Raw genomic sequence first — 15011 nt, 5'->3', positions numbered from 1 at the left:
GCCTGTCGGCGGGTCCAGCACCGGGGCCCTGGGAAAGAGGCGTCTCCCTCTCTGGACGGCAGGTAGGGCGTCAGGACCCGGCTCTGGTCTGAGCTCAGCCTCCACCTGGAGCGTAAGCCTGAGAGGCCTTCCCTCCCGGGCCTCGGTCTCCTCACCTTTACACTGGGCAGGGCTTAACCGAAGGCCCTCCTGGTGTGGCTCTCTGAGCCCCCAGCACAGGCAGGGGCTTAGCGTCAACGGTCAGCCTGCGAGGGACCTGGGTCCACCACAAATCCGGCCCCTCAAGAAGCCCAGTTTCCCCCCATGCCATCCTCTGAAGGACAATTTCAGAAAGTGCCAAGTGCGGAGGGAGGTAAGGAACTCGAGCTCAGGGTGGGAAGAGAAGGCACTGAAAGGAGCTCTGCGTCCTGACCTGGGGGGCTCTGGGTACAATGCCCGCAGCTGACCCCACCTCCCCACTCACCCCCTTGTCAGGACAGCTGGCCTCTGGAAGCAGGTCGCCAGGCCAGGGGCCAAGCAGCCAGTGTGACCACGACATGATTCCTCTTTGGGGAAGGGCTGGGAGAGATGTCGCGTTGTATTTTTAGGAGAAAATAAAGTCATGTTTTGATCGAATGCCTTGCATCTGCTACGCAGACTCACCAACCGGTAATCAGAGACACTACCCCAGTTCCAACAGGAGGGGGTCCCCGGAAGTGAGCAAGTGCCCCGGGGAACAGAAACAACCCCCCCCACCCCATCTCCATCCCCTAGGCCTACCTGCTCCATTATTGACCTGGGCCTGCCCTTTCGGAGGCTGCTGAGCTGGCGGGTCCTCGGCTCTTAAAGAGGGGGAGAAGAAGCAAGATTTCTGTTAGTTCAAAACACAGCACGATGAGTCCGGGCTTTGCAAAGTTCCCGTGCTCATGGGAGCCACGCCCACGGAAGCCACGCCCAACACCAGAGTGCCTGTTCCCACCCTCGGGGCTCCCTCTGGGGTCCTGGCTGCTCAGCTCAGACGCCAGGTGAGGGCAGTAGGGCAAGCCCAGAGCTGCATTCCTCACGGGCACACTTTATTTAGTTAGTTATTTTTGGCTGCGCTGGGTCTTCGTTGCTGTGTGCGGGCTTTCTCTAGTTTCGGGGAGCGGAGGCTACTCTTCGTTGTGGTGCCCGGGCTTCTCATTGTGGTGGCTTCTCTTGTTGCAGAGCACGGGCTCTAGGCGCGGGGGCTTCAGTAGTTGTGGCAGTAGTTGCGGGCTCAGTAGTTGCGACTCGCGGGCTCTAGAGCACAGGCTCAGTAGTTGTGGCGCACGGACTTAGTTGCTCCGCGGCTTGTGGGATCTTCTGGGACCAGGGCTCGAACCCGCGTCCCCTGCATTGGCAGGAGGATTCTTTACCACTGCACCACCAGGGAAGTCCTACACTTCTTGTTTTTTGATGACCAAACACTGTCTCAAACATACAACTCTTTTCTTTCCTATTAATTTTGACTCATTTGCTTCTTTATTTAATGTTAAGCTCAGAATAAACAGCTCTTATACCAGTTACTTGGCCTGCTAATGAAAAGGTACTCAGCGACACACATATTTAGCAAGCACCATGCAAGACCACAGGCTGGGTGAGCCCCTGCCCGGCAAGCTGTGCACAGGTCCCGGCTTGGTCCGTGCCGGCCACCTACCCGGCTCACTGCCCCTGCGGCCTCGCAGCACCTGACCACAGCAGTCACCCGACCTCAGAGCCGTCCCGGAGTTCCTGGCCGCCCGCCGGATCCTGACCACAGACCTGACTTTCAGCCACAGGCCCTGACGGACTGGCCCCCAGCCGCTGGCCGGACCCCCTTCCCTTGGGCAGTGCCCTGTCCCTGACTGGCCAGCCCACCTGCCCTCCTCACCCTGCACTGGCCTGGGCTACCAACACTCCACACTGCTGCCGTGGTTCCCAGTGCAGCAGAGATCCCAGGATGTGGGAAAAGTGGCACCCCAGGCAAACCTCGGCAGGACTGGGGGGGCACGGGGGGCTCTGCCAGGACAGAGACAGTGGGGCTGGGAGACCCTCGGCAGGCGCGCCCCCTCGGCATCCTGCTCTGTTCACACAACGTGATCTTGTAATGGGGAAGAACCTTTGTATCCTATCACAAGTTCATCACTAAAGAGATGTTGCCTATAAGCTTAAATTATACATAGTGGCCCATCTCTGGGAACCCTGCCTCCCAGGTAATGAGCGTTAAGCTAAAATACCTTTGTTTAGCTCACAGGAAACCTCCTGCCCAGGCCCACCTGTGAATGACCGCAGGCAGGAAGAAATAAACACATCCCCTCTGGGGGCTGATGGGAACCAGGAAATGTTTGGCTTTACTCTCCCTCCCCTTTTCGTATAAAAGGAGCCTGAATTCTAACTCAGGCAAGCTGGCTCTTTCGGGCACGAGCCCACCATCCTCTTGGTCTGCTGGATTTCCGAATAAAGTCGTTACTCCCTGTCCCAACAACTCGCCTCTCGATATTGGCCCGTCGTGCGGTGCGCGGTAGGAGCTTAGACCGGTAACACCCCCCCTCCAGCATCTCCGTGAACCGACCCGCTCTGCGGGTTTATAACCCGTAACTGCAGCCCATCACGGCCACGCCGTGCTGGAGCGGGAAGCACGGAGGACAAGCTGGATCCGAGAAGGGCAGGGTGAGCAGGGGGCGAGCCTGCAGCCTCGTGAAGCCGTGGACAGGGAACCATGAGACAGAGGGGGGGTCCCAGAGAAGGGAGCCACGGTGGAAGAGGAGGGGGCTAGGCCTCCACGCCCACCCCTCCCTGTGGCCAGGCTGCCCCAACGGCCATCCGTGCTCAGAGCTACTGACAAACGGGGATTTACTGGGAACAGGAGGGGAGCTGGGGCACGCAGGAGACCCCAGACTGGGTTCCCTCTGTTCCTGGGCAGGTGTCCAGGCCTCCGGACCAGGACATTCCCTGAACCGGCCGGGGGTCCTGAAGAGGCAGCTCACACAGGAAGCACTAACAAATGGGCTCCCAGCAGAGCCCGGGCCCAGGTGTGCCACTGAGGACTTGTGGGCCTGAAGGACACCGCACCGCTCAGCCACAGGTGGGCCTGGGGTCTGAGTGGCCGGCGGGGCTGTCGGGGGTGCCGTGCTTGGTACCATTTGGCTTGCATCTGATGATACTGATACTGCACAGCCACTGGCTGTGTGATCTTTCCAACATAATCACCGCTAGAATCGGACAGGTATTTAGGTATAAATGGGCTGCTAGCTGCCTGCAGGGAAAGACGGCTGGCAACACGGGCGCAGGTGTTCCAGGTGGCGGGGAATTTTACCTTCTTCCCGTCACACCACATATGGAACATCGTGAGCGCCTGTAACGTGCATGGGACGTGGGAAACAGACTGACAACACAGCGCACAGCAATGACGTTCTGAACATTAAGAGGAAGGCACAGGGCAAACAGCGTATCAGGGCCTCCCAGCCGGGTCCACCCACAGCTCCGGGTAGGTGGGGAGTGAGCGGTGGCCTCAGAGCAACACGAATGCCCCCCTGGGACTTCACTTCATCAGAAAAAAGGGCCTCTGTACTCCTAATAACTGTGGATTCTTCCAAATGTTTTGGAACAACCTCCGCGGACGTTTGACGATCAGCGGAACAAGTCTGGAGTGGAGTGCGCCTGGAGGGCTTTTCTAGAATCTAATTATCCCGCCGGCAACAACCCGAGGCCGCAGGACAGATGCTGAAGCCCACGGGCGGGGGGTGCCAGGGCCACATGTCAGGGCCGGGCTGGGTACGGGAGGCAGTCACCAGGGTCTGTGTAGTTCCCACACAGGGTGCCCTGGCCAAAGCCCCAACCAACGCCGTGGGCGGTGCAGCACAGGACAATGACACGCACCCTCCGGCCCCCTCAACGCAGCCGGGAGGGCGGAGGAGCCGTGGGAGGTGCCGCTGAGAGCAAACCCAAGGGTGGGGCCCGGGCAGGGCCTGACCAGAGGCCAGTGGAGGTCAAAGGCAGTTTCTCCATGTTGCTCTCGGACCGATAACTGGACGTGCCTTCACCTGGAGTAAGCTTAAACCAAGGCGATTTCCCAGGAATTTTCTTAAAAAGCAAAAGAGGTTTGTATAAACGACCATGTTTTAATCCTGCAGATCGAGTGTGTGTGTGTGTGCATGCCCAGGTGTGAAGGTGGCCCTCCACACAGTTGCCCACCCTGGACGGCCCACAGCGACCCCAGATGGGCACCAGGATAAGAAGGAAAGAGGAGGTCCCTTGCCTGGAACCTGCTTCTCCCTGTTCCTCTCCTCCCTCAGGTCTCAGCTTCCAGAAGGTTCCTAAACCCTAAGCCCCCCCTAAACAACATGCTCCCCAGGACCCTCAGCTTCTTCTTCCTCAGTCCGGGCCTGGATGTTCCTTTCCTGTAATCCCCAGTTGGTCCCCAAGCAGACCCGTGAGAAACAGATCTGTCTGCAGCCTCAGAACCTATCAGGGGCCAGGCACCCAAGGGGCTTTGGTGAAAGGACGAGGATTAAACCCCCGGAGCGGGCTGGGGGTGGCGGGAGGGTGGAAGACAGAAGACGTGGACCCTGCAAAGGGAGCTGGCACACGGGGTCCTCTCAGGCTGAGCGCCGCCCGATGCCACCAGGGCAAGCGGGGCCTCCGGTAAAGCCACACATAAACACAAACTGCATCAGACAGAAGCGCGTCAGTGCAGGTGACAGCACTGTGACATGCCATGAGAGGCCAGGCCCGGCCGGCCAGCGGGCTGACAATACACCCCACACCCAGCCAAGCACCTGGATCTCCCAGAGTCGTCCCAGGTCAGGTCGCTGCCTGCACCTCTTTGCGTTATTAAATGTAATTGAATCTTTGAACGTCTACAGATTTTCACATAAGGTTTAACATCAGGGAAAGTACTGCTTGAAGCCGTGGTCCGATTTCCGGTCCAGGGAGGGGTGCCGGCCTTGTAGCCCGGCAAAGCAAGTGACACCCTCCCCCAACACGGGGGCCCCCGCGGGGAGCCCCAGAGAACTGCAGAATGGGCCATGCTGACCTGTGGGACAGGCAGGTGGCCTTCGTTCAGGGGCACCAGAAAGCCCACGGAGCTGTCCTAACACCCAGCAGAGCAGGAAACTAAAGGACCTTCTCCCCCAGGGAACCAAGTGCCACCTGTTCCCTGGGGCTGAGAACCAGCTGCTGAGACCCAGAGGAGGCCAGCACGAAGCACAGGAGGTTCGGCCTTTCCAGCAGCTGAAGCCCGCGCGGCGCGGTACCTGGAGCGGGGGTCTCCTCAGAGCCCCACCGTAGTGACGACACTCAGAAACGACAACGACGCCAGGCCACCCCACGGAAAAGCCAGCTCTGACTGGGGTGTCCCAAGCTGGAGGGGGCTGTGCACTCAGGCCAGGGGGGCCTGGACAAAGGGGTGCGGGACCAGAGGCCAGGCTGGTGAGGGGGAGGGGTGGAGACTTTGGCGGCCTCAGCTCCCAGGCCTCGTCCGCCAGGCCGCCGGCCTGGACGCTGTACACAGGGACAGGGAGCCCTGGGGGGTTTTATCAGGACGGGAAGAACACAGCTCCTAGGACTTGCAAATATCCCTCTGGAATGACCCGCTTCTTGCTGGTGGCACCATGAGGCAGGGGCCGAGCTCGCGTGGGCAGAGGTGGGAGTCCACACCGCCGCCCCAGGATGGAGGGACCCTGCTGGGAGGAGGTGACTGGCCATGGCAGGCTGACCCCGCCCGAGGGTGCTGTCAGGGGCTCGGGGCGGGGTGTGTCCGAGTGGGCACTGGGGCAGGGTGTGGGGAGTGAGCGTGCGAGCACACAGGCAGGCTGGGCAGGGTCTCAGGGTCCTGGGGGGATGTCAGGTGGTTCTGGGGGCTCCGCGTCCCTCTTCAGCCCTGCCTGGCCAGACCTCCCAGGGCTCAGCTGAGACTCCGCCCGTTCCCCCTCCAGCGTGCAGCAGGAGCACCTACACGCACACCCCCCCCAAGCCCCGAGGCACAGGAAGGCAGCCACTTTCCCAGGATCGCAGCTCGCCGCGGGCACAGGCAGGACTCAGCCCAGAAAGTCGGGGCCAGGCCCACCGTCACCACTCACCCGTGTACCCTCCTGATGCCCTGGGTCCGGCAGGGGCTGGGAGGGCGGCGGAGGCCGCTCACGGGGACCGGCCACCTCAGGGTTTGAGCAGGGTCTTGGCTCAGGGGACCGCTACCCACCGAGAGGGCAACGCTACCTGGGCGACAGTGTTACCTGGCCCTCCCCTCCTCCCACCTGGCCTTGGGCTCCTCACCTGGCCTTGGACTCCTCACCTGGTCCTTCCCCCCACCTCACCTGGCCTTGGGCTCCTCACCTGGCCTTCCCCTCCTCCTCAGCTGGCCTTGTGCTCCTTACCTGGCCCTTACCCCCTCCTCACCTGGCCCTCCCCTCCTCCCCACCTGGCCTTGGACTCCTCACCTGGCCTTGGACTCCTCACCTGGCCCTTCACCCCCTCCTCACCTGGCCCTCCCCTGCTCCTCACCTGGCCTTGGGCTCCTCACCTGGCCCTTCCCCCTCCTCACCTGGCCTTGGGCTCCTCACCTGGCCCTTCCCCCCTCCTCACCTGGCCTTGGGCTCCTCACCTGGCCTTGGGCTCCTCACCTGGCCCTCCCCCCTCCTCACCTGGCCCTCCCCCCCTCACCTGGCCCCTCCCCCTCCTCACCTGGCCCTCCCCCCCTCACCTGGCCCCTCCCCCTCCTCACCTGGCCTTCAGCACTTCCTGGACCTTCTGCTCCAGCTCCATCCGCCGCTGCCGCTCCCGGTCCAGCTCCTGCCGCAGCATCTCCGAGTTGGTTTCCTCTCGCAGCTTCCGGAGCTCCTCCTCTGTGAAGGGAGAGAAGCCCAGGTGAGTGTCGTGTGGTCCATTCTGGCCCCCATGCAGAGGTGCCGAGAGAGGGCTGGTCTGCAAAGCACTGAGACAACTGGCAACAGCAGCTCTCTTGCTCCTTCCTGGGGGGCACACCTGCGGGAGTCTATCAACTGGGGCTCCTCTTATACAGTCAGGGCAAGATCTGAGGCGAAGCAAGGGTGAGGGTGTCTTTACTAAATAAAACCCATTCAAGATAGACACACAAAAGGCATTTCACCAAACCACCTCCACAGGGGCAGGACACCCCGAGGAAGGGACGCTGGCGGCACTTGGTCACCCCACAGACACACATGCAGCAGGTGCAGTTCTGGGAGGTCTCGGCCGCAGAGCAAAGCCCACGTGAGGGGCAGAGAGCTCCGCCACCTGGCTGCTGACCACCTGAGAACCGTGCGGCGGGAGGATGAGGGGTGCGGCGGGACGACGAGGGGTACAGTGGGAGGGTGAGCGGGTGCTTGAGAGAAGCCGCACCAAGGTGTGTCTGAGTCAGAACCTGGATGAACAGAAGGTCGCGGACTGGCAGGGTAGGGGTGGGGGGGGAGCATGGGATGGTCAGAGGGAGCAGCCTTGGTGAGGTGAAGGCAGGAGGAGCCGTGGGCTGGGGGGAAGGGTCACAGATGAGATGCGGGCGGGGCGTCAGAGCCCGGGAAGCCAGAATGAGGACCCGACATTTATTCCAGGTGTGATGGAAGTCAGTGCCAGGTAGCTGCTGTTCTAATTGGGAGTGTGGGGTGGGCTGAGGAATGGCCCCAAGGATGGACCATCCTAACCTTGGAAGCTGTGACTAAGCACCTTACAAGGACAAAGGGACCCTGCAGAAGTGATAAGGATCTTGAGATGGGTGTGTATCCTGGATTACGTGCATGGGACCAATGTCATCACAATGATGGAAACTCAGGAGGAGGCAGGAGGGTCAGGGGTCAGAGAGAGGAGACAGGAAGGTGCTGTCCCGCTGACTGTGAAGAGCCAGGGGCACGGGCAGCGTCTACGAGCTGGAAGAGTCAAGGACACAGAGTCTCCCCTGGAGCCTCCAGAAGGAAGACGGCTCTGCCCGCACCTTGACTTGAGCTCTGTGACACTCATTTCAGACTTCTGGCCTCTGAACTGTAAGAGAATAAGGAGGCTACTTTAAGCCCCCAGTTTGTGGAAATCTGTTACAGAGGTGACAGGAACCTCGTACACATGTGGCTGCACACGCCCTAAGTGGACGTCACTCTGCATTTCTGCACGACCGGACACCGCACGACGACACCCAGATCCAGAGACTGCGCGCTTCAGGCCCCACAGCAGCCCCTGCCACTCCCTCCACCCTGCATCCTGTCCTGCCCCGTCCCCAGGGGTGACCACCGGCCAGACTTCTACGCACAGATGAGGCCTCCCTTTCTGGAGACTGTACAGTGGAGGTGGGCGTGTCTTAGTGTGCTCAGGCGGCTATAACAAGATACCACAGACCAGGTGGTCTAAACAACAGACATTTATCTCTCACAGCCCTGGAGGCTGGACGTCCAAGGTCAGGGTGCCGGCAGATTCGGCTCCTGGCGAGGACTCTCTTCGGGGCCTGCAGACGGCAGCCTTCTCACTGTGTCCTCAAAGGCAGAGAGCCAGCTCTGGCATCTCTTCCTCTTCTTATAAGGGCACTAATTCCATCACAGGGCCCCACCATCGTGACCTCAGCTAACCCTAATCGCCTCCCAAGGGCCCACCTCTCACCACCACCACGTGGAGGTGAGGGCTTCAGCACGTGCACTTTGGGGGGTGCAAACGTTCAGTCCATAACAGGGCATGAACTCAGGCGGTCTGGCTCCCGAGCCCAGGCTCTTGGCCAGGACGCTGTGCTGACAGGCCAGCTGCGGCCTCTCCTGGGTGTGGGCGTCCGCACGCTGCCCTGGCCAGCCATCCTGCTCTCCTCGAGGGACACCAGCACTGTGACTCACGCTGCAGAACCCACGCAAACACACACTATTCCATTTGGTTTTTACGTGCCACGACCAAAGCTCAAAGGCTTCGAACTAAGCAAACTGAGTTTGAGGAACTGGCACTCCCAGAAGTTCACACTCGCTTCCTAAGAAGCAAACCCAGCCACGTCCTTTTTACTTAAATCTGCACCAGAGTCCAGTGCAACCTTCTCGGCAGGGCCTTGAGCCCTTGAGGGGTGGGGTCCTGACTCCCTCTTTCCCAGAGGGCCTCACTGCACTCAGACACCCAGGCCGGCGAGTCTAGCTTTTGGCAAGAAGGTTCCAGATGGCTTGAACCAGCCACACAACGCAAGAGATCCGTGAGCAGCCACCCAGCCCACACTCCTGAGGACGGGTCTCCTCCCACCTCCAGGCTGGAGCTGCAGTGAAGACACAGACCCTCTGGGCCTGTGGACCCAGCGCGGGCTGAGCTTAGTGAGGAAGGGGGCCTCAGAGAGCACCGTGCACAGGGAGGTGATCAGGACCACGGACGGCCACCCCTCTGACGGCTGGGCGCAAACAGCAGAAGGAGGAGGGTGTGCAAGAAGGTTCCGGAACCCGCTTTGCATACAGTCTAGTCCTGCACTTCTCGTGTCTCCCCCAAAGCACCCCAGCTACCTCTACTGAAGAAGTGAGGTATGCATCGATGAAGAGGCCCAGTCCAGCCTGACGCAAGTCCTGCAGAGTTGCGTGGGGGCCACAGATGCTCCTGAGCTAAGTCTGGTCCAGGGCGGGGATTCCGGCTCTCCTCCTACCTGGGCACTGACGGTGGGGTAGGGGGCCTAGCCGGGCTGCAGGGACGATGGGAGCAAAAAGCCCACAGGGGGAGCTAAGGAAAGACCCACCCTCCTCCCACCATGGGAGAACATGCGTGCACCACCTGCCGTGCACATGCCCGGGCAGCGCCGGCGTGCAGGAGGCCCAAGGCCACAACCAGAGGCAGACGGGTGCTGGTCCCGCTGCAGGCCCAGACCAGAGCCCCCGGCAGCGGGAAGCATCACCCGCTGACTCAAGAGTGAGGGCTCACATTTGCAGCAACATGGATGCAACTAGAGATGATTATACTAAGTGAAGTAAGTCAGACAGAGAAAAACAAATAATGTGCGATATTACTTATATGTGGAATCTAAAATATGATACAAATGAACCAATCTATGAAACAGAAACAGACTCAGGGACATAAAGAACAATCTGGTAGTTGCCAAGGGGAAGGGGGTTGGGGGAGGGATGGAGTGGGAGGTTGGGGTTAGCAGATGTAAGCTATTATATACAGAATGGATAAACAACAGGTTCTACTGTATAGCACAGAGAACTATATTCAATATCCTGGGATAAACTATAATGAAAAAGAATATAAAAAAGAATGTATACATATATGTATAACTGAATTACTTTGCTGTACAGCAGTAATTAACATAACATTGTAAATCAACCATAAGTTATAAAATTTTAGGGCTCAGCACTGGGCCTGGGGGTCAGTCTACACTGAGCACCTGAGAGCCCCAAGCACTTGCTGAGTGAGTGAAGGGGTTCTGCTCTCCGCCTCCGTGGCCCCCGAAGTGAGCACAGCCCAGCTACAACCAGGACCCTTGTCCTCCAGGTGGGGAACTCCTTCGCCATCCCGCAAAGCCCCTCCCCACTCGGTCGCCCCACAGACATCTGGGGAATGACAGGTAGCTGCAGGCAACTTCTCCAGGATCCCGCCCCAAGTCCTTTGTACGATGTAATCACTGTAAGATGCAATCGAGTCCATCTGGAAATCTTAGGTCACCTCCCTCGGGCCTAAGGCGCCTGCAGATACGAGACCCAAGTCACGTCAGAAATCGCTTTTTCTTGTTTCTGAACCGGTACACGGGGGGCTCGTTCTCGTCACGGCCCCAGGGTGACACAGTCCTCCCTCATCCCTCTGCCCACCTCCTGCATTTCCTGGACGTGAGCCCTCACTCCTCAGCGTTCTCGAAGATGTGACCCTGGAGGAGCCACCGCCCACCCGGGACAGGCAGGCCCCAGACTCACGGAGGGCAGAGGACCTGGGGCCACGAAGAGGCACACGAGGCCGCCGCCACACCCCTCGCTCGGCTCCACCGGGGCCCTAGGGCAAGGCTGCCCACGCGCAGATGGGACACAGCCACAGCAGCCGCAGCGCATGCCGTGGCCCAGCTACAAAGCCACGTGGAGTCACAGCCTCGACAGACACCCATTCCCCACGCGACAGCGTGTCGAGGGCCAAGACCAGAGATCGGCCCCTCCGCGGGCAGCTGCTTTGGGCCAATGCTCCCGTTTCCGCTCTTCTGCAAACAGCTAAAGTTGCAGAACAAACCTGACGGCCTGGGCCAGGCTGAACCAGAGCAGCTCAGAGGCTGCATCGGCCACTCCGCCAGTGAGCGCTGGGCAGCCTCGTGCACCAGGCACGCTCCGGGCACTTGTGATGAAGAAGTGACCCACACAGAGAGCCACCCTCGGCGGCGGGGGGGGCGGAGGGCGGGCTGGGCCGTAGGAACAGCCCTGTTCAGTGATCCTGAGCCGAGGGCAAAGGTGAGCATGGCTGCGGAGAAGGATCGAGGCCCGTGCACCTGAGAGGGGAGCGTCCAGGCGGCAGGGGTAGCGCCTGCCAGAGTCCCCGAGATGGTCCCGGGCAAGGGACCACACGCGCTCCCATGGGGCGGGGCTGTGCTCGCCCGCCTGCAGCTCAGCCTGCGGTCAGTATGCTTTCCCCCGAGACCCAACTCCCCCGGTCGCTTGGTGACAATGGCAACAGCCTACACTGCTGAGGCGCTGGCTCCTGAGCGCTCTCTGCAGGTGTAACTCAGCAGGAGCTGCCAGCGCAGGGCCTGCCCGACCCTGCGGGTGCCACCCGCTCCAGGCCCTGGGAGCTCCAGCAGGTGGGCCTCTGTGCCCGGCCCGCGGCGTCCACAGCGCGGGAGCCCTTGGGGAGCGTCAGCCGGCGGCAGGATGAACCCCGGGCGCCCAGCCCATGGCCCCCACTGGCCATGTCCAAGGGGAGCCTTTTCAACAGCCTCGGGGAAAACAGACCGAGCAGCCCCCCGGACAGAGGAACGCAAACTCTGACAACAGTGACAGAGGGACGACCCTCCCCGGGCCCGGGAGGTCGGCAGACTTCCGAGCCAACACCACGACGGCCCAGGGTCAGGGTCACCGGCCTGCCGGGCGGGACCGAGGCTGGTGTACGTGCAGCGGTGGGCCCCAGGGTCTGGCTGAGGGTCAGCTCAGCGCTCCCTCTACCCAGAGGTCAGCCCCACGTGTGGCGTGTGGCAGCCACGGTCCGGGTGGTGGGTCACAGACCACCCCAATCGTGGGCTTGACAGGCTGCAGTGGAAATTCCCACAGGAGAAGCCTCACTTGGGCAAGTCCCAAAAGGCATTCCTGAGACCTCAGAATGTGACCAACTAATTCACCAAAATCAGGGGCGTAGACTGGAGCCCAGGGGAGGCCAGGATCCGCTGCCCTCGCTGCCGGTCAAGTGAGACCCTCGCTGGCCTGGAACCTGCTTTCTGGATAGGATGGGGCTCAGGGGGACCCAGCAGGTTCCTCTCCTGTCCTGGCCACCTCACCAGACCTGGGGACACAGGGCCGAGCCCAAGACCCCGAAATTCAGGCCAAGGTCAGTATGACAGCCCCAGGTCCCAGAAACAGACGGGCTGGCAGAGCGGCCGTGTCTACACAGCGGCCACCCCGCCCCGTGCAGGCAGAGCCATGGGGAGACCCTGCTGCCTCTCGCGGGCGTCCGGGGCGGGGGCAGGAAGGAGAGGCGCCAGCCCCACCTCCCACCTGGGGAGTTCAGGACTCGCCCGATTTGGCCGCTAACGAGGGGCAGATGTTTAGGTTTGCTGAGTGCCGGCATCCACGTGCTCGGTAAGTATTTGGAGTCCTCGGGACCTCCCGCGCTGCCCCTCCTGCTGGGCTCTGCCCTGATCTGGGCACGTGGCTCAGCATTCTTCAGGGCCCTGTGGTCCCTCCCACCCCCTGGGAGAAGACCCTCCAGACAAGGGGGCTGGGAGGACACCACGCCAAGCCCACAGGGAGCCATCCCACCTGGCTCCTGTTAGCCACGGTCTCCTCCAGAGACCCCCCACCCCCTTCAGTCCTGGGGTGAAGCAGCGCGGCCCTCGTGCCGCCTAGTTTCCCTGAGGACCATGGCCTCCCAACCCACTGGACTTGGTGCCTCCCAGGGGCACAGGAGAGGCTCTGTAAAGGGGCCGCACAAAGCGGGGGACCAGGGGGAGGGGCCGGCCTCTGCCTAGGGCCTGGGGGACATTTCCAAGTTAAGACTCAGAAGCAGGGTCCAGCCGGGGCCAGGCAATGAGCGAAGAGCAGCCACGCAGACGGGTGACAGGAGAGCAGAGACCCCCGCTCCAGGGCTGCGGGAAGCCAGGCCTCGGACCGCCGGCCCCAGGAGGGCTGTGCCCCACCCCTCTCAGTCTGGCTTACTTACAGCAGAGGGGCCCCGTGCCAGGTGCAGATGGGCAGGGCCCTCACCCCCACCTGTCGGGGTTCTTCCTCCAAGCACCCCCAAACCCACCCGCTCTCATCTCGGCTCGCACCCTGCTTCCTAACTGGCACCCCAGCTCTCCTCACACCCTCCAGTCTGGCTCCAAACGGCAGCCAGAGGCTCCTCTAAAGTGTAAGTCAGAACCTGACGCTGTCCCGCCCAAACTGGCCACACAGGGAGTCCTTCCAGCCTGAGGCCCCACCCCACTCCCAACTTCGACGCCCTGTGCTCTTGCTCTCACCTTTGCTCTTTGGGTTCAAGCCACAGGAGCCTTCTCTCAGGTGCCCAAATGCCTCCACAGTCAGACCCCGCCCCAGGACCTTCGCACATGCTGGTGCCCCTCGACCTCAGTGCTGGCTCAAGCGCCATTTTCCCCCAGAGAGACCCCCCCTGACCCCCTCCCATCTTATGTGGCCCTTTGTCATCTTCTCTTGCGGGTCTTGCTTTTTCCTGTCAGGGACAACACGGGTCCTCCCCAGGGTGATGGGAGGGGATTCCCTCAGGTGACACAGCTCCACAGGGAGGGGCTCAGCAAACATGACCCCTGGTAAGCACACCACATTCCTAAGTCACATTCAGCTGCAGGATGCCCCAACTCAGGCCCCAGAGAGAGGACCCTGTCTGATTCACTGTCTGTGACGGCCCAGGACCCAGCCTGGCTCAAGGGGAAGCCAGGAAAGATGCGGTGAATGGACACTGGGCAGTGGGGACAGCACAGCAAGTGAACTGCAGGACGCACGCACCAGGCTGGTCGAGAACCAGGCAGAGAGGACACCAGTGGGGGGGGGGGGGCATGGTGGGAATTCAGCAAACGGTGCCAGGAGTGAGTGGCCGGCCACCAGCATCTGAGGGACGTCTGCATCCTGCACGCCAGGCACGCGGGCCCCAAACCTCGGGCCTCGGCCTTCCCCCCGCCTCGTACTGGGGTTCCCGGGGACCCTGGCCCTGAGGACTCAAGGGTACTCAGAGTCCCCACCTGTGATGTCCTTGCACACAGAGCACCTGCTGGGAGGTGGCGGGGGGCACTCAGACGATCGGGGGTCCAGAGCCCTGACACGTAATCCGCTCAGGAGCCCCAGCCTCCACGGGGACCTCCACTGGGCCCCACACCACGTACGCCTGGCTGTGCGGAGAAGCCACTGCCCGCACACAACTCCACGAGCAAACGCTCGCTGTGCAAGTGTAACGCACCAGGCTCTGTCAAAGTGAGGACGCTGCCGTGACCAAGCACCCACACCCTGCCCGGAGTGGCATCTGGTGGTGCCCCAGGCACCTCGCCTGCGTGACCTGACCCCAGGGCCACCCGGGTGCAGCGTCCCGCTGGACCCTGGACCCTCGGGAGGCAGGTCTCCTGTCCCGACGCAGGCGGGGCCCTGGGGCCCCCTTCTGAGAGGACCTGCTCCCCCTGGCAGTGGGAGAGCCTGGGCCCTGGAGCCACGTGGAGATCCTCTGCCCTCGTGAGCGCCTGCGGAGCACTGCTCAGCCTCCTCCCGCGGGACCCACTTCGGAGGCCCCCACGGAGGGCCTGGCTTACGGCAGTGCTCAGTCGAGGCGTACCGGGTGAGGGTGGGTGAAGCTCCCAGGGACCCCCCGCAGAGACCCGCCCCCCGGGCTCCGGGCGGCCGGCCCTCCGCAGTAGTGAGAGCGCGTCCCCGGGGGGGGCCGCCTCGGGCTCGGCCGGG

General features: G+C 61.8%; 1 protein-coding gene across 12 annotated transcripts in view; it reads right to left on the bottom strand.

The window, feature by feature from the left end:
* The window catches only part of GRAMD4 (GRAM domain containing 4), a 78955-nt gene that overhangs the window by 14420 nt on the left and 49524 nt on the right, over positions 1 to 15011 (bottom strand). For all 12 annotated transcript variants that reach the window (XR_005021508.1, XM_036865946.1, XM_036865947.1 and 9 more), the window contains 2 exons: positions 6701 to 6821; positions 760 to 821 (listed from right to left, as the gene is read on the bottom strand). Coding sequence is in view for 11 of the 12 variants with exons in the window: in XM_036865946.1 (XP_036721841.1) it covers positions 760 to 821; positions 6701 to 6821 (183 nt within the window). In the remaining variant the exon portion in view is untranslated. The remainder of the gene's footprint in view (positions 1 to 759; positions 822 to 6700; positions 6822 to 15011) is intronic.

This window comes from Balaenoptera musculus, chromosome 10 (assembly GCF_009873245.2).
Source record: "Balaenoptera musculus isolate JJ_BM4_2016_0621 chromosome 10, mBalMus1.pri.v3, whole genome shotgun sequence".
NCBI classification, from domain to species: Eukaryota; Metazoa; Chordata; class Mammalia; order Artiodactyla; family Balaenopteridae; genus Balaenoptera; species Balaenoptera musculus.
This window is presented reverse-complemented; position numbering and strand designations above follow the sequence as displayed.